Source organism: Heloderma suspectum, chromosome 9, assembly GCF_057233095.1.
Source record: "Heloderma suspectum isolate Gila_16-S chromosome 9, 16-S_ref, whole genome shotgun sequence".
NCBI lineage: Eukaryota > Metazoa > Chordata > Lepidosauria > Squamata > Helodermatidae > Heloderma > Heloderma suspectum.
In genome coordinates, this window is record NC_139466.1 from 14,701,842 (window position 1) to 14,724,066 (window position 22,225).

General features: G+C 45.5%; 1 protein-coding gene across 2 annotated transcripts; it reads left to right on the plus strand.

Moving 5' to 3' along the window:
• Positions 1-10,200: 10,200 nt before the first annotated feature.
• On the plus strand, positions 10,201-21,043 carry UBE2A (ubiquitin conjugating enzyme E2 A). 2 transcript variants are annotated; one of them, XM_084813762.1, is made up of 6 exons: positions 10,201-10,475; positions 10,757-10,837; positions 16,622-16,647; positions 17,890-17,979; positions 18,968-19,056; positions 20,502-21,043. In XM_084813762.1, the coding sequence occupies exons 1-6, from the start codon at positions 10,432-10,434 to the stop codon at positions 20,628-20,630; spliced, it is 459 nt and encodes a 152-aa protein (XP_084669888.1). In that variant the 5' UTR covers positions 10,201-10,431; the 3' UTR covers positions 20,631-21,043. The 2 variants fall into 2 exon arrangements, with proteins under 2 accessions (XP_084669888.1, XP_084669887.1); XM_084813761.1 differs by lacking the exon at positions 10,201-10,475 and having other exon boundaries at positions 10,511-10,837.
• The last annotated feature ends 1,182 nt before the right edge of the window (positions 21,044-22,225 follow it).

Below are 22,225 nucleotides of genomic sequence, written 5' to 3' on the forward strand. Positions count from 1 at the left end.
GTACGAGGGTCAAGAAGCAACAGTAAGAACCACACATGGAACAACCGAGTGGTTCAAAATTGGGAAAGGAGTACGACAAGGCTGCATATTGTCGCCCTGCTTATTTAACTTATATGCAGAGTACATCATGAGAAACGCCGGGTTGGATGAATCAGAGGTCGGAATTAAGATTGCCAGGAGAATTATCAACAACCTCTGATATGCAGTCGATACCACCCTAATGGCAGAAAGCGAAGAGGATCTCAAGAGCCTCTTGTTGAGGGTGAAAGAGGAGAGTGCAAAAGCTGGTTTGAAACTCAACATTAAAAAAACGAAGATCATGGCATCTGGCCCTATCACTTCCTGGCATATAGAAGGGGAAGAAATGGAAGCAGTGACAGATTTTACTTTCTTGGGCTCCAAGATCACCGCAGACGGTGACTGTAGCCATGAAATTAAAAGACGCTTGCTCCTTGGGAGGAAAGCTATGGCAAACCTAGACAGCATAGTAAGAAGCAGAGACATCACCTTGCTGACTAAGGTCCGTCTAATCAAAGCTATGGTTTTCCCAGTAGTAATGTATGGCTGTGAGAGCTGGACTATAAGGAAGGCTGAGCGCCGAAGAATTGATGCCTTTGAACTGTGGTGCTGGAGAAGACTCTTAGGAGTCCCCTGGACTGCAAGGAGGTCAAATCAGTCCATCCTAAAGGAAATCAACCCTGAGTGCTCATTTGAAGGACAGATACTGAAGCTGAAGCTCCAATATTTTGGCCACCTAATGCGAAGAGAAAACTCCCTGGAAAAGACCCTGATGCTGGGAAAGACTGAAGGCAAAAGGAGAAGGGGACGGCAGAGGATGAGATGGCTAGATAGCATCACCGATGCAATGAATATGAACTTGAGCACGCTTCGTGAGAGTGCGCAGGACAGGAAGGCCTGGTGTGCTATGGTCCATGGGGTCACAAAGAGTTGGACACGACTGAACAACAACAAAATACTTGTAAAGCTGTTTATAAATTCTTAGAACAAAATAAACAAATGTTTTTGTTCGCGTAGGGTTGTTAGTTATGGAAGAAAGTCTCAGTTGCTTCATGTTGGGCCTGAATCTGCAACTGGGATTGAGAGAAAGGGAGCAGTCATTTTTATTATTTATTTTATTCAAATATTTTTCGACTGCCTTTCAGCAATAGGCCTTCAAGGTGATGTACAGTACACTGACAAATAATGTAATAACATATTTAAAAGGAGAGCAACAAATAGATGACACTGGAACCAACAACTGGCTCTTTATGAACAATAATTAAATCAGGCCTGCAGAACAATGAAGCTTGTCAGATAGGGCAAGTTCATATGAAAGTCGGTGGTCTAATTCCAGGTTATAGGACAAACCAAAACACCACTATCCCTACTAGGGTGCAGTGCTACATACACTTACATGGGACTGCTCTCTTCTGAAATCGGAGGGTTTTACTTCCAACTACATGTGATCCATATTTTCTGCACTTGTTAAGAACTTGTGTTGTCTGCAGCAGTCCTCTTTTCTCAATAATGCAAGGTGAGCTTTTAAAGCAAAATATACTAAGAACCAAGATCCAAACAGCTACGTTTGGTGCTGCCAAGAGCTTCTGTGTGCCCAGCTGAATTTAATTATAATGACTGTAATAATTTTTTTCTCTTCCTTTGAATACTACCTCGCAATGCTGTTTTCGGAAGTCCCTTGAATTTTAAAAGCAGTTTGCTACACAGTGAGTATTGGAAAAGGGGCTGTCTCGTTGGGTGGATGGATCCACTCATGTGCTTCTTTTGATTCCTAGTTAATAAACCTTGAACAAGAAGCTGCCATATCTGCAATCACACTTTTTATACCAACGCAGACAGGAGGCAGGTTCACGTTTGAGTAACAGAAAAATCAATAACCCAGGATAGAACATACAGTCCTTGATGCTGAAATGTTGACATATTCCACAAAATATAAATGCGCTGCATTTCATCACTGGCAGCCATTCCAGCAGGCGAGCAGGGCCATTCCACCAGCCCTGCTGAAAAGCTACTTAATTTTTAACTCTTTCCTTCCCACCCCTTTTTCCTTGTGTGTCGTGTCTTTTTAGAGTGTAAGGCTGTGGGCAGGGGCTGTCTTATTTTATTGATTCGATGTAAGCGACTCTTGGAAACCTTTTGGCTGAGCAGCGGGATAAAAATACTTTAAATAAATAGTGTGATAATTTTGGAATGTAACATTTGAACTTCTGAATAAAGATGCTTGGCTGGAAACCATCATTCGGGAGAAGGGGGGGACCTATCCAAATGTGTTGGTTTTCACTCATGTTTTTATTCCCACCCATCATCTTCGACTTAATATCCCTTTTACATCTATCTTATATTCTCTAACAGGGATGGGGAACCACTGGTTCTCCAGATGTTGGGTTGCAATTCCCATCCGGCTTTGCCATTTGCTATGCTGGCTAGGGATGATGGGAGTTGCAGTCTGCCAACATCTGGATGGCCACATGTTCCCCTATACCTGCTCTATAACAGTCATTTTCAGACTTTCTACCTTCAGGGAACTGCCCACTGACTTTGCTGAAGCACCTTTGCACAGGCAATGAGAAAGCTGTGTGCGTTGCAGAGGATTCTGGGAGAGTATTCTAGGGTCTGCTCTCCAGTTATGTGGAGCACTTGGCCAGATCTGTTGGGTAACAGTCACCAGATGCCTGTGTTCAACTGAGAATGCTCTCCAGAGCAGGGCTGGAAGAAATCAGATCCAGATCTACTGCTATATTGCTGGAGAATGTTAAGTAGATCCGCACAGGTTTTCTGACTTCCTTTTATTTAATACACAGAAAAAAGGTTTCCCCCACATCTACTTTCTCACTTAGGCTGGTAGGGAATCCCAGATCTGTAGCAACCCAGATGTAGATGTGTCCTTGTATATGCAGGCAAGTGTCTCAGGGCTACTGTCAGGAGTCAATGGGTCCAGATACAAGCTTGGGGGGCCCTGGGCAATCTAATTTTTACTAGTCTTACCCATTTCAGTCTGGTTTCGGGCCAGGGTATGGCTATAAAACGGCCTTGATTGCTCTGACTGAGGACCTATTCCGGGTGAAAGATAGGGGGAGTGCTACCCTGTTGATCTTCCTGGATCTCTCTGCAGCTTTTGATACCATTGATCATGGTGTCTTACTGGATTTGCTCTGCAGGATGGGAGTTGGGGGCACTGTGTTACAGTGGTTCCACTCCTTGTTTCATACATGGGGGGGGGGGTCCTTTCTACCAAGAATATCTTTGAAAAGGATGAAACTTCCAATTAATGAAGGCGGGTTCAGTTTTCCAGATCTAGCTATATACCATTGGGCGTATTTGCTGACTTGTACTAAATTTTGGTCTTTTCCAGTTAGATTAGATTTTCCACCTTGGGCTGTTGGAATCTTCTTGTCTAGAGCCTCTCTTTAAATGGATGGCATTAGGTTCTTGGCATATTAAGGCAGATGCAGCTCCTCCCACAATTTTGGCAGCTAGAGAAGTGTGGTGTATAATGTCACGTCAATTACAGTTTGACCCATTTTCCCATGCTAAATTGACTTTATGGGGAAATCCAGATTTAAGAATTGGAAAGAAAATGTTTTTATGGCAGACCTGCTCAGATAAAATGATCTTTACCCTGGATCAATTAGTGAGGGTTGATGATGAGTTTTTGTTATTTTCAACTTTGCAAGATCAATTTGACTTGCCTGCTACAGCAGAATGGCAGTACTTGCAATTTGTTGGTATCTAGATTCTGTCCTGCTGCTTTTCCTGCTTCTGAGTCTCCTTCGTTACTAGAAATACTAATTGAAGGTGATCAGACATATTGACTCATGATTCATGTTTATAAATATTTATTATCAATGAATAAATATGATACAAGTGGTTTACAGCAGGAATGGAACAGGGAATTGGAACGTCCTATTTTGTTTAATCAATGGACTGCCGTCTTGGCGTCTGTATCGCACATTTCAACAGATCTTCAGTTACGCCTTGTTCAGCAAAAACTTTTGTTTCTGGTCTGTTGGACACCACAATGTCTTTTTCATAAAGGTTTGTCAAATTCGGCTAATTGTTGGAGGTGTAATGCAGTCAATGCTTCTCTTATTCATATGTTTTGGAAATGCTCAAGGGTTGCCTCCCTTTGGGAGGAAGTTATTACACAGATACATTTTGTACTGGAAAGCTCTTTAATATTTACTGATGTAAATGTTCATTTAAATTACTTACCTGCTTCTTGGAATGTAAGACATGGTCGTCATAAATGGATTTTTCGTGCCCTTTTAGTTGCTAGAAGACTGATACAACAATACTGGAAGGATAAAAGCTCACCACCTATAACACAATGGATTGATGACTTAACAATGCCTGCAACATTTCAAAGAGTGGTATTTAGGTATAACTTGCAAATGGACTTAGGGAGCAATCCTATGGCTGCTAGACAGTGGCTAGATGGCCATAGGATATCTTGTTTTCCAGGAACTGACCTCGGAGCCCGTGCTCCAAGGTCAGTTCCCGGAAAACTGACCTCCCCCCACTTCCACGCTGCCTCGGAGGCAGCGTGGAGAAGCCCTGGCCTCTGCGCTCACAAGAGGAGCGCAGAGAAGCCGAAAAGGGGCATGTCTGGGGGCGTTCGGGGCGGGGAGGGTGGAAATGCCAGTATGACACATCCAATGTGTTGTCTGGCAGCTTCCTCCCCGGCTCGGCCCCCCTGTGGCTAGACAGCCAAAATCGGCTGTCTAGCAGAAAATGCAGGGCAGGCGGAGCGTGGAGGGAACGATACCCTCCGTGCTTGTCCGGCCCTGCATTGGATAGGCTGTCGCCTCCAAATTCGGAGGCGGCCGCCTATCTGAATAGGATTGAACCTTATATGTGGATATTTGGTCTGCTTTTAGTGAAGTTTATGTGTAACCTATACTTCCACCCCACTTTTTTTAGCTCTTTCTAGAATATTGTAATAATTTGAAACTGAAGGTTTAAGAATGTTGTTATACTTTTTTTTTCTTTTTGATTTTGTTACGTTGTCTTTTGTTTTGTTTGTTGAAATTCATGATAAAAAAATTGAAAAAAACCCAGCGTTTCCACACGGACCTACAGGGCTGATTCGAGAGAGTGGTATTGGGGGATTCCTGTTCTACCCCATGGCTATTAAGCTGTGGGGTGCCACAGGGGACTATTATCTATCCCCCATGCTGTTCAACATCTATATGAAGCCATTGGGAGAGGTCATTAGGAGTTTTGGGGTGGGGTGTCACCAGTACGCTGATAATGCTCAGCTCTATTTCTCCTCGTCATCGGAGTCAGCTGGGGCAGTGAAGGTGCTGGACCAGTGCCTGGAGGCTGTAATGGGCTGGATGAGGGCCAGTAAACTGAAGCTGAATACTTACAAGATGGAAGCTCTGTGGACTGCCAGTTCCCGAGTCTGGGAATTGGGTAAATGACCTGTTCTGGACAGGGTTGCGCTCCCACTGAAGGAGCAGGTGCGTAGCTTGGGAGTACTGCTAGATCATTTTCTGTCATTTTCCCAGGTGGACTCCGTGGCCCAGAGTACTTGGGATCCGCTTTGGCTGATCCACCAGCTACAGCCTTTCCTGGACAGAGATAACCTAGCCACAGTAGCGCATGCGCTGGTAACTTCCCATTTAGACTACTGCAATGCACTTTACGTGGGGCTGCCCTTGAAGACGACTCGGAAGTTGCAGCTAGTGCAAAATGCAGCAGCTAGACTGTTGACCAGAACATCTTGCAAAGATCACATTACCAGTCTTAAAGGAATTGCACTGGCTGTTGAAACGCTTCTGTTCAGAATTCACTGTCCTAGTGATGACATTTAAAGCCCTAAGTGGCTTGGAACCCCGATATTTGAGGGAGTGCCTCCCCCTATATATGCCTGCCTGAGGACTGAGATCAGTTGGAGGAGCCCTCCTCTGTGTCCCACCAGTGCGAGACATACACTATGGTGGGTTGTGGGAGATGGCCTTCTCTGCTGTGGCACCCCGGTTGTGGAATGCCCTCCCCTTGGAGGCCCGATTGGCACAGACATTGGTTTCATTTCGGTGCTTAGTTAAAACCCAGCTTTTTATCAAAGCCTTTGAGGGCTAAATGCACTCCCTAAAGTAGCACACTGTTTTAACGGTTTTATTGTTTTAGATTGTGAATTGGTATTAGCTTGCTTAATCGTTTAATATGTTTTAGCTGTTTACATTATTTATTGTTTTATACTATCTATATTGATTTTATCTGTACACCGCCCTGAGACCCTAATGATGTACAGCGGGATGTAAATGTTTTAAATAAATAAAATAAATAATAAATAGTCTAGACTTACCAGTTGACCTCAGCTGAGCTGCAGCAGTGATTTACCCCACCCTGCCGGGTGCTGGCACCAGACCTAAGGGTCAGCATAGTTAGGAAACTGCTTAGGTCCACATTGCAGCAGGGGTCCCACTGTTTACCCCTAGAACTCTGAAAGCATCTTACTCAAGACACATACACCCCAAATCTGGTGCCAGCACTGCTATGACTCCTGGGTACCAATCAGTGATTGGCTCCACTCCTGAGCCACTCCTGATATTATTTTCCAATCTTTTTCTGCAGGACAGGTGAAAATATACCCTTGTCGTTTGACTCTTGCAACATCAGGAGAGGCAGCAATAGGATCAAGGCCATATCCAAGGAGCTTAACAACTAAGGAAGGACTTGCATTGATCTCTCCCACACCCATACCCAACACACGACTCGCCACTGCAGCATGCTAGCTCTCAATTGTCCCTGAATGTGCAGAGGATTTCTGGGGTTTCACCCACTGCTCCTATTTGTATAAATATCGACTAGCATGCATATGCTGCACTAGTAAAAGGTGAGGGCGGGGCGGGGGATAAGATTTAAAATAATAGACAACAATGGGGCTTCAGTTTCCATAAAATCTTATCCACTATCTCCTTATCTGCTCCTTCTTGTAATCAAGATATATATCTACTGGATGCCTCCAGTATCAGCAGCAGTCTGCCTATGTACACCAGTTGCTGGGGAACATGGGTGGGAGGGTGCTGTTGCACTCATGCTTCTGGGTTCCCAGTTGACAGCTGGTTGGCTACTGCGTGAACAGAGTGCTGGACTGGATGGACCCTTGGTCTGATCCAGCAGGGCTCTTACATATATTTGCTCAAGCTAATCCCTTCCCTTCCTCTGTTGTTTTCCCCATTGCTTATATTATATTGTAATCAGCTTGTGGGCAGGGACTTGTCTAATCTTGCCTAATGGCCTAGTTTCTAACATAGGGTTGGACAACTAGTGGGCCTCCAGATGTTTTGGCCTACAACTCCCAGCATTCCTCAGCATTGACTATGCAGGCTAAGCCTGATGGGAGTTGTAGAACAAAACATCTGGAAGGCCACAAGGAGCCCACCCATGCTGTAATATATACATTTCCAATACAAGAAGCCCCACTGACTTCAGTGAGCCTTTCTCCCAGGCAAGCATGCATAGGACATGTCTTCTGAGCAGACATGTATAGGATTGCATTGTAAGTTTGTTGGTTTTTGTTTTGTTTTGCTGCACCCAGTTAACACACCCACCCCTTTGAAATTTTGTCTCAAACATTTTTCCCCCAAAGACCACTTGAAAATTGCTGGGGGTCTCTTACAGTGCAAACCTATGCATGTCTACTCAGAAGTAAGCCCCATTAAGTTCAATGGGACTTCCTCTCAGGGAAGCATGTATAGGATTGCAAACTTCATCAACACACATACATCAGGGTTGGGCAGACTTCAGGCTTGCAGGATCTACTTTGCTTTTTCTAGAACCCTGAGATCCACTTGACAAAGCATGGCGCAAAGCGCACACATTCGGAATTAAAAGAATCCTGAGCCCAGGGATTTGTCTTGAGTAGCTGTTGCTGCTTCTTTCTATTTGCAACTTAGTATGCAATAAGCAGAGGCAAAGTATATGATTTTTATCAAATGGCATACTTTTATTTCATATACAAATCAGGGACATACATGAATATTTGAATACTTGTCAAAGCGTTTCCTCAGATTATGGAAAAGAGTGAAGTACTTTGGCCACATAATGAGAAGGCAGGATACCCTGGAGAAGATGCTGATGCTAGGGAAAGTGGAGGGCAAAAGGAAGAGGGGCCGACCAAGGGCAAGATGGATGGATGATATTCTGGAGGTGACGGACTCGTCCTTGGGGGAGCTGGGGGTGGTGACGGCCGACAGGAAGCTCTGGCGTGGGCTGGTCCATGAAGTCACGAAGAGTCGGAAGCAACTGACCGAATAAACAACAAGGTAAGCTTATGCACACAGAAAAAAGTCCTACAACTCCCAGCCATGCTGGCTGGGGCAGACTGGAAGTTGTAGGACTTTTTCTGTCTAAACACGCATAGGGTTGCACTCTTAAACAAGCACCAGAACTGAATGGAGCTCACAATACTTCAACAAACAATCCACATCTGGTTGCCCCAATCTTTTTTCATTTCATCAGTATTTTTAGGGCTGGAGGGAATTTTGTTGCTGCTATTGTTAAATAACTGGGATTCTTCCCAATAGATAGCAAATCAACCAGAGATCTTTAGTAGATCCAGACCTGTCTTCTACCCATCTCTGACATATAGAACTCATATCTGAATAACATTTATTTTTGGTGCCAGCAGCATATTGTGAAAACCATGGGCCCAAAGCCAGGCTGTTGAGAAGGGCTTGTTTAAGTGGTAAACATTTAGGGAAAAATTAGTAGACTCCTCCAGTGGCGGATTATGAAACCAATGGGCCAGTTTGATAATCCAGGACTGGTCTACTCTAAACGGTCTTGATCTCCATAGTTGGAAAAAAATAAACTGAGCACAGGGCCAAGTGCAAATATTCTAGACTGTTCCAAAACCCTGGCCTACATAACTCCGTAGGGCAGGCTTCTCCAACCTGGTGCCCTCCAGTGGTGTTGGACTACAGTCCCCATCATCTCCCACCAGCATACCAGCAGGGGATGATAGGGTCTGCAGTCCCGCACCACCGGCAGACACCAGGCTGGAGAAGGATGCTGTACGGGTACCATGTACACCAGGGTTATAGAACCCCAGCCCGAGAGGGGGGGGGAGCAAATGTGGCCCTCTTAAAGTGCTAATCTAGTCTCCAGAAGGCCACACCTTTGCCCCCCCCATCATTTGGTGGCTTCTCAGATTTTGTGCAGTTTCCCCCCATTCTAAAAGGTTGAAACGCCTCTCTTGAGGCTTAGTTACTGGTGGTCAGAGCTTCAAGTGCCAATATGCTGGTATTTTTTTTTAAATTAGCCCCACTGGAATGTGGCCCCCAAGAGCTTCCGTGAAATGGAATTCAGCCCTCGGGCGGAACGTGGTTCAACGCCCCAATGTACACCAATGGTGACTGTAATAAGTAATGATGGTGCTTAATGAGAAGGATGGTAGGAACAGAAGGATGAGAACCAAACTAATATATGGCAACACACACACACACATATAAAGGATGGGCCACAGCTCTGTGTGATAGAGCACACACTTTGCATGCAGAAGGTCCCAGGTTTTATTCCTGGCTTCTCCAGGTAAGGCAAGGGAAGATTCCTGCCTGAAACCCCTGGGAGCAGCTGCCAGTCAGTGTCGACAATACTGGGCTACATGGACCAATGGTGTGACTCAGTATAAGGAAGCTTCCTAATATATATTTATAACATTCTTTTTAACTCTGTATGCCGCCCAGAGTATTTTGTATATAGGTGGGTTATAAATTGAATAAATAAATAAATAAATAAATAAATAGAATAAACAAACACTAAGGCTCTAGTCCATATGCACACTTCCTTAAGAGTAACGCAGCGGGACTTACTTCCGCAGGATCAGGCTATTTCATATAATCCAAAGCAAGAGCCCCGCCCAGAGGCGTGGCTACCCTTCCCTTGCCGAACAATAAGGAGAGGGGCCTAGACGAAACCTACAAGTATCGTAGAGACTTCTTAGACAGGGGATGGTTTCTCCCTCCCTGGCCCCCGCTTCTCTCCCCCGTTGGTACCGTCCCAAATCCTTCGGTTTGCGTCGCCGCCCACTCTTCACTCTGCTCGCTCCCAGCCCCCGTCTAATGGTATCGCCCCTTACTTCAAGGCACCGCCTCCTGTCCCCCTGTAGTTGCACAGTGGTACAGCCGGATGTGATTCGGCGGTATCTAGCGCCGCCTCGGAACGCTCCCCCCCACACACACACAGACAGTGGTGCGGTCCGGCATTGCTCAGCAGCCGCCGCCGCCGTAGTTAAGGCCGCGGTGTTTGTCGCCCGCCCGCCCGCCGGCCGCCTCCCCCCATTGTTGAAGCCGAAGTGGTAGAGGCCGCTGTCGCTCGCGGAGCCGCTCGGAACCAGCCGCCGCCCGCTTCTCGCCTCGCCTTCCCTGGGCCGGTGTATGAGTGGTTTATAACCGCGAGCCCGCGATGTCCACGCCCGCCCGGAGGCGCCTCATGCGGGACTTCAAAAGGTAACGCGCGGGGGGGGGGTCGCGCGGGGGGGGGCGAGAGGGAAGGTGAGGCGATCCAACATGGCGGCGGCAGAGGGAGCGCTACGCCGCTGGCGCAGCGTCGCGGCCGCGCTGCTAGCGCAGGGCAGGCGGCGGCGTCCTTGGGAGGCCGCGGGGAGTTACGTCGTTTGCGCAGATGGGGGGGAAGCGGCGCTCTCTCTCTCTCTCTCCCTCTCTCTCCCCCCCCCTCGCTCTCTCTCCCCGGCCCCTGACCGGGGGGTCTTTTCTCTGCCTCCCCGCAGGCTACAGGAGGACCCCCCGGCTGGAGTCAGCGGGGCCCCTTCGGAGAACAACATCATGGTGTGGAACGCGGTCATCTTCGGGTGAGTAGGCCGGACGGGGCCCTGACCCGCCTCTCCTGCCTTTCCAACGCCTTCCCCCCCCCGTTCTTTTTGAGAAGAGTAGGCACTTATACCTACTGCATGCCTTAAAATCAGCTTTTCCCCAACCTGGGCTCCTCCAGATGTTTTGGGCTACCGCTGCCGGCGCCCCCAGCCTGCATGGCCAATGGTCAGGAATGCTGGGAGTTGCCATCCAAAACACCTGGAGGCCTGCACCGGGTTGGGCGGAAGATGCCCTAAATCTGCCTTCCATACGTGATGGGCCTGCCGCTGCCATGATTCCCAGCCAGCGTGGACAAATTCCCGTGGGAATTATGGGAGTTGCAGTCCTAACATGATTGGAAGGCCCCAGGAGGTTGCCCTAAATCGTCCGACAATGATAATGACAATGATAACTGCACTCGTATCTTCCTTTTCCTTCAGGGGATGCAAGGCGGTGTGTGTTCTGCTATAATAGCTAACAATTATTTTTGCCGTCATGTTTGTATCTTGCTCTTCCTTTAAGGGGCACGGGATGAAAATGCCCATTTCATCACCCAGATCTCTTTTTCCATAACGATAGTCCTTATTACTACGTTTGCCACTTGCTCTTCTTTTCTGGAGTCCAGGAAGATAACATAAGAAGAGCCATGCTGGATCAGACCAAGGGTCCATCAAGTCCAGCATTCTGTTCACTCAGTGGCCAAGCAGCTGCCCATGGGAAACCCACAAGCAGGACAGGAGTGCAGCAGCACCCTCCTGCCCATGTTCCCCAGCAACTGGTGTACATAGGCAGACTGCCTCTGATACTACAGGTAGCATATAGCCATCAAGACTAGTCACTGATAGCTTCCTCCTCCAGGAATTTGTCTAACCCCTTTTTAAAGCCACCCACATTGATGGCTATCAGCACATCTTGTGGTAGTAAATTCCATTGTTTCACTCTGCACTGTGTGAATTAGTCCTTCATGTGATCTGTCCTGAATCTCCCACCAATCAACTTCATGGGGTGACCCTGGGTTCTAGTATGATGAGAGAGGGAGAAAAATGTATCCAAATCCACTTTCTCCAAACCATGCATCATTTTGTACACCTCTGTCATGTCACCCCTTACTTGCCTTTTTTCCACAGCAAACAATCGCAGTTGAGGTAACCTTCCCTCATGGGGTAGTTGCTCCAGCCCCTTGATCATTTTAATTGATCTTTCAAGTCTTCAGTAGTAGTTGCAGCAGCAATAGTCACTGTAGTAGAACATGCCTCTTGCATTCCTTGAGTGAAGATTAAGGTACATATGTAATAATCCTAGTAATTCCTATTATTGTTGTTGTTGTTGTTATTACATCACATCTGTATTTTACTCTTCAAAGGGGCTCAGGTTGGGGTGTGTGTATCTTACAATAATTACTATAATGACTTCTGTTGTAATGATTTGCTGTACCATAACTGCCTTGTGAGGCAGACCAGTTGTGCATGTTTCTGTCAGATCAGTAGGATGCTGTCACCCCACCCCTTCCCCTTCTAACCCTTGGTAGAGGACACCAGAGCAAGGAGTTATTTCCCTGGGTGGAGGCAGCAACCAGTTGAGACCTCCAGTCATCACAGACAGGCAGCCTGCTTTCCTTTTACTTCCTCTTAAATGCAAATAGGTAAACACAGGTAGATGGGCCTGAGTGACTAGGCAGGTGAGGAGAGAAGCTACTGTTCAAATCGCCAGAAACTCTCACTCAAACCTCAGCCCCAGATTGAAAGAAGACATTTATTAAAAGAATATAATAAGAGATAGAAACAAAAAGCAGAATGGGTACTGTAAAAGAAAAGAAGGAAAAGCTTGCTGATGCTAAACTCCTTGAGGTCATCTAGGGAAGTGAAATGCGCATAGCTCTTTAGGGGTGGCCAGAGGGACCAGAGTGACTAAAAAATAAAGAACCATATTCCATGTTTATTGTGTTTGATGGGATGGGGGTGGGCAGGGGTGACCGCCCAGCAGGTTTTCATCAATCAAAGGAGTGGCATGAAAGCAGGACGATCCTCTTCTCACCTTATGGGCTAGGGGGTGGACTGTCAGTTAAAAGGAGATGGCTTTAGCTATCTCTGGCAGACTGGATGCATCAAAAGGCTTTCCTCATCTGTGGATTTTGAAGCCCTGGGGAATAACTATGGTATTCTGAGTGGGCTATGAATGATGGTAGCTTTGAAGAAATAGACTCTAAAAGGCATCTCTGAGTCACATGGTCAGGGTGGCATAGTTCTACGCTTATGACTTAGCAACTACTGTTGCTGCATTTTCCATCTTGCTCTTGGGTTTCCCTAGTTTTGTGTGTTAATCTGCACAACAGTCCTGTAAGGTAGTTTAGCGGGGGGAGCAAATATTGTCTGCAGTGGTGGTCAGAGGGTTTTTTATTTTGAAAACTGCCAGGTTTTCAAAACCTGAAAAAATGCTACATTTTTTTTTAAATTTTAGAATATTTATATAGCAATTCTCATTTTAAAAATCCCAAAGCAGTTTATTTTATTTATTTATTTCTATACCACCCAATAGCCAAGTTCACAATGTATGAGAAAACAATGCATCATTAAAAGCATAATAGCAGTTAGATGTTAATGGCTGGGAAAAGCCATGGTAGTTTTTAGTAATCATCAAAAGCACATGGATATCAGTGCCTATCGCGGAGGGGAGGTCATTCCAGGAGTGCGCCAACACAGAGAAAGCCCATTGCCATGTTGTTGGCAGATGGGACTCTGCAGGGTGTGGCACAGACAGCAAGGCCTTCCCTGAAGATCATAATTGTCTTAACGGGTCTATAAAGGGGGAGGCAATGTTTTAGGTAATCAGGTCTGAAGTTGATCAGGTCTGAAGTTGATTAGGGCTTCATATGTCAATAACACCTCGAACCTGGCTCTGTAGCAAACTGGCAGCCAGTGTAGCTTTTTTAGCACAGGTGTTGTGTGCACATGGCAAGGTGCTCCATTCAACAGCTTTGCCACAGCATTCTGCACTAACTCCCATCTTCTGAACCAGCCGCAAGGGCAGCCCCATGTAGAGAGCATTACAGTTGTCCAGTCTTGAGGATACCAGTGCATGGGTCACCATGCTTAAGCTATCCCTGTCCAGGAACAGGAGCAGTTGACATACCAGCCAAATTTTATCCCGCTTTTCCTGTAAGGACGTCAGGATGACACCCATGGCTGTTCTGCCCCTCTGTTTTGGTGATATGAAAAAGATGCACTTTGCCTCTGTGGTGCAAGAAAGCCAGGCTACTTGGAACAACAATTGGCTCTCCCAAACTCTCCCAACATCTGTGAACCTTTGCAAGATGGAGCGCTCTCTCTCACACTCACTCACTCACAGCATAAGGTCCCCTGTGGACTTCGTGGTTGAGCAAGGATATGAACCCCTATCTCCTTGTCCAAAGCCCTAACTCTAGAGCTTTCAAATTTTGAGGGAGCCTTTCCCATAATGACTATTATGTCAAGGAACTGCTTTACATTGTGGAGGATTTGCGGGGATGCTCTAGGTTACGCTCTAAGGTGTTTACTCAGGGTAGTGTCTGGGTTTCACTGTTGCTCCCATGTACTGAGAGTGCACCAAAGAATGTAGCTGGATGGGGAGGAATAGGCTGAAGCTGAACCCTGACAAAACCGAGGTACTTTTGGTGGGAGACAAGAGGAGGCTGGGGGATGTTGACCTGGTGTTGAATGGGGTACGGCTACCCTTTAAAGACCAGGTCTGCAGCCTGGGGGTCATTTTGGACTCCCAGCTGTCCATGGAGGCTCAGGTGTCAGCTGTGAGCCGGACAGCGCTGTATCAACTCCATCTGATACGGCGGCTGCGCCCCTTCCTTCCCGACCATCTGCTCCCATCGGTAGTACATGCCCTGGTCTCCTCTCGTTTAGACTACTGTAATGCGCTCTATGTGGGGTTACCCTTGAAGACGGTTCGGAAACTGCAGCTGGTACAGAACGCGGCGGCTCGCCTGATTAAAGGCAGCCGCCGGCGAGATCACATCACTCCAGTGCTGAAGGAGTTGCACTGGTTACCAGTTGTTTTCCGGGCCAAATTCAAGGTGTTGGTTTTGACCTTTAAAACCCTATATGGTTCTGGCCCAGCCTATCTTAAGGAGCGCCTCCAGCAGCACCAGACAGGCTGCTTAACAAGATCAGCCTCGGATGGCCTTCTCTCTGTCCCATCAGCCAGGACAGCTAGACTGGTGGGGACGAGGGAGAGGGCCTTTTCTGTGGTGGCCCCCACTCTGTGGAACTCCCTCCCTAGGGAACTCCGTCATGCCCCCTCTTTAATGAGCTTCCGTCATGCATTAAAAACGTTGTTGTTCAGGCAGGCATTTGGGGTGGGTTAGGGTATTTTAGAAAATGTTTTTATTGTAGAATTTTATTGTTTTAAACTGTTTTTATGTATGTTGTACATCGCCCAGAGTGGCTGGGTGACCAGCCAGATGGGCAATTAATAAATTTAATAATAAATAAAATAAATAAAAAAACCACCGTGTTCTTGTTTGGCTGCATTTAGCAGCAATAGTGCTGGGCAAGCTGTCTTTCAGGGAAGCTTCTCTGTCATTACTGATCATCTAATTGAGGAACTCCCTAAAGCAGTGGTGGGGAATGTGTGGGCTGCACCTCCATCAACGCTAGCCAATGGCGATGGATGATGGGAGTTGCAGTCCAACAATATCCGGAAGGGTACACTTTCCCTGTCCCTACTTTAAAGCTTCTGAGAAATTGTATCCTGGACCAGATTGAAAACATCTGCCTTATCTTATCCCATTGTGGTTTCCTAAGCTGTAGTGCCATTCTCCCCCTTCCTCACCTCATTTAGGTCTTGCAGGAGGTAGGGGAAGAGGGGCTTCTGCCCTGAATCATATACCTCCACATGCTATTCTGTTATCCAAGGATGTGCTACTTAGGGCATCCCCACCTTCTGAAGCAATGCAGGTGACTGCAAGGAACAAAACCTCCTTGATGGTGGAACCTGCTCCCAAGAGAGTCCTGCCCAGCTTATTCTGTTGAACTCCAGGAAGCTCAAGTACATGTAACTGCATTTATGCATATTGTCCCCCTGTTCCTTGTCTCTGTGCATTCTCTTCTATCAGCGTTTAGGCTGTGTTCCCCAGGGCAGGAACCACCCTCTCTGTGTTCTGTAACATGCTACTCACCTCAGCATTAATTAGAAAACGTCCAGTTGGTCTGTATATCTGACACAAAACTCTGACTCCCATGAGCATTGTGTGGTCTTATTCAGAGAAGGATGCTTAAGTGCCCCAGTTTTAGCTGAGTATTTGTCCAATCACTAGTGGTGAACGGCAGTCACCATCAGATTAGAGCAATGCACAGGCATCGTACTGTTGCCTTTTATTAAAAATAGCAGTGCTGCTGGAGTTGGAGGATGGGCAGGGCAAGTGTTCAGTGTCCTTAGCATGGCAATTTTGACGAGAGGCAATGGTTTGGAGGTTTGGAAGGGGCTTTATCCCTATAATCGGTCCTGAATGGGCACTTGGTTTGGGGCGAGAGTTGAGATGGTGGCAGCATAAAAGTGGGTGACAGCCCCATAGCAGTTTTGTACAGTAGTAAAACTACCCATACATGGGAAATGATGAGCCTGCGTAGGCTTGTTCTCCTAAAGCCCATAAACCTTGCTCACGCTGAACCCTGTTTCTGCTGGGAATGAAAAAAACGCAGCTATGTGTCACTTTGCAAAAGCTGACCACCAATTCAGCAATAAACTAACTGTGGCAAACTACATGCGAGATGCTGACTTGCTCTCTCCTTTTTCAGGCCTGAGGGAACCCCATTTGAAGATGGTAAGCATTTAAATGAACTCATTCTCCAATGAATGTACATTTGATGTAATCCATATGTTAACCACTTCTGGGATTCTGCATTAGAATTTCATGCAGGGTAGCATAAATGCAGAGATCCAACTCTTCTGTCCCAATGTTGGAGAAAGAGGATGCTCACTCCTCCTTTTTTTTCTCATGATAAGGCTATAGATCCATTTTTAGAGGGGTGGAGGAGATCTTGGCTGAAACGTAGTCTGCTACATTTAATCACTTTGCCTTGAAGTGGTGAATAGTCATACAGTGTCAATAGTGCCCTTCACAAAAGAGGCAATGCATCACCAGGTATTGGGACACCCGGAAGATGATTTGTCTCCTTAATCAGGAAGTTCCTTCTCCCTTGCAGTGTTACAAAAACATGGCCTTCTCTGCCCATTGGTCAAAAACAGGTTCATGCCCTGGTCCCCCTTTGACCTTGACTACTACACCCTTTTCCTTGATCCCTTCACCTCTCTTCAGCACTCTGTTGCCAAAATTGTCCACCTTTCCACTTGCTTTGATCACATGGTGGCCCTCCTTAAATCCTTGCACTGTCTTCCTGTCCACTCCTGGATCCAGCACAAGTTGCTCATCCTTACCTTCAAAGCCTCTCTAGCCTTGCCTTCTCTTATATCCCAACACATATCTACCCTATGACCTCTGCTCCTTCAGCTCTCCCATCCTCCGTTCTCCAAAGGTCTCCTGCTCTCTCAGATGACTCCACCCTTGCTGCCTCTGATACTTGGAACTGCCTCCAAGAACTCCTGTGTGGTGCCACCACTCTTCTTTCAAATTCCTCAAAATCCATCTTTTCAAGACTTTGGCACGACCCCATCCTACTGTAATTAGGCTGATGTATATGTAACTGAAACAACACAATGCTTTCCCTAGGTAGCCCTACCTCTCTATTCCTACCTTTCCTCTGTTGTTTCTCTCCATCAGATTATAGATTGTAAGCCCTCTGGGCAGGAGCTGGTCCTCTTGTGCTCTGTAAAGCAGCATACACACTAATGGGGCTCCATAAATATTAACACTGTGCCAGTGAGCTCCTGAGGCATCTTGCCTGGTTGGCCAGTGTTGGAGGCAGAATGCCCAGCTAGTCCTTGAATCTCCTCTCGCAAGGGAATTCTGTGAAACAGTTGGGGCTTCTGCCTTTGGGACCATCAGTGGGTACAGGGAAAGTTCAATCAACCAGCAATACTTAGAACCCGCCTCTCTCAATTGCAGGAACTTTCAAGCTTACCATAGAATTCACAGAAGAATATCCAAACAAGCCACCTACTGTTAGATTTGTGTCTAAAATGTTTCATCCAAATGGTATGTACCCATCTAAACATGTAGTGATTTGTGCAGTAATGGTGGTGGACAAAAATGGAACACAAACTAATAGTAGAAGGGAAAGTTGGTCACAAAATGTAACGCACGTTCCTGAGAATCCCATCCTACTTGTTTGCTAAGTTGCTAAGTGAATGATTTGCCCCAATGATTCCCTTCATCTCTGAGGTGTAGAGATGTGTTAAAGGCAAGGAAAACATTTATTCAAGCAGAGTCTGTCAGGGATGCTGCAGTTGCAAGATTCCTTCATTGACTGGGGTGGGTGAGGTTGAGCTAAATGACCTCCAAGGTCCCTTCCAACTCTAAAATTCAGTCGTCTCTGAACAAAGGAAGTCTACTGTGATACTAGCTCAGTTTTGGGGTTCCTATACTCGTGGTCCCTGGGTCTGGTCATGCAGCTGATATATCAAAAGCAGACTTTTGATGGAACTCTACACTAAATAAACTGGTCTTATGATCACTAGCAAAATACAACAAATTAGGCTTGTAGCACTTCTACAGCTGTTTTTGTAAATGAGTTTAATGGCTTTATTCTTAACTGATATTCCCATCTTAAATGATGTTCTCCATAGCTGTTTATAAATTCTAAAGCATATCCTGCAAAGTTCACATTAGACAACTGTGTATGTGTTCCTCCTAGGATAATCTGCAAAAAAAATGTGTTCTGCTGCTTAATCCTTGTTTGAAATACTATGCTGTGAACATCTTCGTAACAGTAGTTGTGAGGTCATAAAGGAGGAAGTAACAGTGGAATAAGGTGAACGTGGAAGACTCTGTTAGCCAGGGACCTGTTCCATAACTTGTATGGAAATCAAATATTTGAGGCACAAGCTCATGGATGCTTGTTGTGTGCATGACTTTAGATCGTTATAGAGCAAATGTTGACAGTGACCTGGGTGTGGCAACCTGGCAGTAGAGAAACTTGCAGGCTCTGCGTCTTGTTATGAAACCCATTCATTTCCTTTTGTAGTCTATGCAGATGGTAGTATATGTCTGGATATTCTTCAGAATCGTTGGAGTCCTACCTATGATGTATCGTCCATCTTAACATCTATACAGGTAATATCAGGGCTACCAGCTAACTTTACTAGTACAGTTTGAAATGGTGCTTCCATTTGTTTACTAACCCGCACAGTAGAAACTGCAATCTCATTAACTGTTTGCCATGGGCATAATAATCCAGTCATTATTTCTTACTCACCCTTTTATAATTTGAAGTAGTTAACGGAATGAGGAAAGAATACATATGCCCACATAAACCATATAAGTGGTTGGATTTGATAAAATTCAGCATTTCTGAAACATCTTGATTTTCAGGATAACTAATAACTAATGCTATCCTGAAACAGGAGGAAGGCCCAGTGTTAAAAGCACTCATAGAAACACCCCTCAAATTGAGTAGCTTTATATATTTGTTGGTATACTGGTTCCCAAATCTCCCCAAGTACAGAGGTGCATGTCCTCATTCCTTGCCAATCAAGTCTTTTGCGAACACTGCATATCAAAGCATGAATGAAATGGCTTCACACACTGTAGCAGCCCTAGGGATGTACAGATTTCATTAAATCCGTTTTGTCTGTGTTTCGCAGATGGTCAGGCAACTTGTGCTCTGTCGTCTGCTCATTGATGGAATTGGATTTTTTAAACCAGAATTCCATTCTAATTGTGCCAGTTCCCATTAGTGCAGGTGCACATTAACACTAATGTGCATACGTGCTAATGTGCAGGTTAATGTGCATTAGTGCAAATCTTCCCCAAACGTGATAAACCAGTCTGTAAGTCCCCGGAATCCACACGACACAGAAAAAGCTGGCCCACTGTGAAATCTGCAGGTTGGATTCATAGAAATCCAAACTCATTTGAAGCTGTTACAGATTTTTCCGACATTCCTAAGCAGCCCCCAATAGTCTGTAAGTTGCATCTTTATCTTTTGCTGCTATTGATGTTTCTATGCATTTTTGTACTTGTTTATGAACCAGTGTAAGTGTACTAGTTCATACACCCATCTTGTATTTTGTATGAATACTCTTCTGCTACATTATTTGGGGAACATGCTTTCTTCCTTTTTTGCATTTTGGAAGTGCTCCACCCTCAAAGTCTTGCTTGAAAGTCATCAAGGAGGTGGTCTTGCATCGATGGCAGCTGGCTGGGTGCTCTTTTCAAAAGTAAAGGCCTTGGTCCTGTTCTCTAATGGATTGTTCTTCCATGAAAATGGAGTCTGTGCACAGCCCTGTAATAGGCTTAAAGGAGGGGCCCATCGCGCATATTACCTTTCAGCAGCTTAATTGTTACGTGTGTAGCTTGAAGACTGGATATCATCACTAGTGTTAAAACAATAGGATAGATGCAGGCTAAGAATGGGGCCAGAAATAGCCAAGAGAGATTCCTAATGTACACTGGGCTGTATCAATTGCTGTATGAATGTGTGGAATCATCCACATTGCTTGCTTGTGTGAAATGCCATGATGATGCCTGATCTGACCCACGTTTCTCTTCTAAAACAGTCTTTACTGGATGAGCCTAATCCAAACAGTCCAGCAAACAGCCAGGCAGCTCAACTATACCAAGAGAATAAGCGGGAATATGAAAAACGGGTTTCTGCAATAGTAGAACAGAGCTGGCGTGACTGTTGACCCTGGATGATGCAAATGAACACTCTGATGAGGAAAATATATGTATGAAGTGTCTGAGTCGTCGTCCTCCTCCTCCGCCTCCTAGCATCACTGCATTTACTTTGAAAGCGAAATAGCTGTTGTGCTGTTGCCACCCACCCTCGCTGAAGCTTCTTTCTCCTTGGACATCAGAAAGCACCCCTCCCCTTCCCCCTTGAGATCAAAATGTACTATACTTGGGTTACTTGTAAAAGAATTGCTGAGGCTGAATTCCACTCTCTGTGGTCTGCCATCTCCAGTCTTAGGGCAGTATTGTGCATATCTGTAGTGTACACTAAGCTTTTAATTGTAATTGTGTTATACACAGTGATGCTTATGTGTAGCTTGATTAAAAAAAAAAAAAAGGGATGTTTATATACAATATACATTTTTAACTATGACTCAAGTGCTGATCTGTCCAGGCTGGTCATTTAACTGCTGGTATCAACTTCGCTGCATCTGTAAGTATTGTATGAAGGACTTAACTTCCCCTGCTGTTTCTCATTCTTCCTGGGGATTTTCTGTTAAGCAGTGTGATGGAAAGTATTTGGAATTGCAAAATAGATTCCATGTCAAGAATAGGAGGGAAAGGGGGCTGCTGTCTACTTCTATGGGTTGTGCTCAAAGTGAACTGTCAGTGTAATACGATGATGCATTCAAGGATAAATGCTACGTATCCTTCATATAGGATTCTTGAAGATAGCTCTCACAACCTCTGGGTGTGGCTGTGGTGGGCAAGGGACAGGAGTTGACACTTACTTGGCTAATGGTAAAAGGATACAAGTTAAAAGAAATGCTTAAAAACACATTTCCTTCTATGATTTTAATCTCTACCTCTCTCACTGAAGATAACCAGATGCTACTGCTTTGCTTTCTGTTGGAAAAAGTAGGAAGATCACAAGTGCTACTGCTGCATGCATCATTCTTCTCTCCCCTTTCCCCCTCAGTTCTACAAAGTTGTTCCACCTTTGCAAAAGCATTTTGGTAAAGCTCAGTTTGTACATTTTGGATACCTTAGGCAGCAGTGTAGGAGGAGACTGATCAGTGTGTTTGTCTGCTCTTCCAGTGTCTTCTGTGTATACATTGATCTGTCGAGTACAACTTTGCACAAGTAACCCATGTAAGAAACTGTACATTTTTCAATTACTTGTAAATAAATGTGTAACCTTAAGTGCTTATTGTTGAAAGAAGCGAGACATGTACACCTGCTTGTTCTAACAAACGACCTAGAAAATAATTATGTTATAACTTGACCCTCTAAGTCAGGATGCCTTTAGCTACTAGCTGTGGCCCCTTTGTTGTTACAAAGTTGAGAATAACTGGCCTCCTCCTCCTCACATGATTTCATTTGCTCTAGCATCAAGGCCCTGCTCAATCTGTATTTCTTCACCAAAGGAGAGTTTGTGACACTCCTGCTACAGATTAGTTTCTAAACTGTCCCACAAGCTATAGAATAAAGTAAAGCAGTAGAAAGAATGAACTAAAACAACCCTGAGAAAGATTATCCGTTCTGAGAAGGTAAGGTGATCAATTGCTATATATCAGCCCTAATAACAGACAATATGCCTCTGCATACT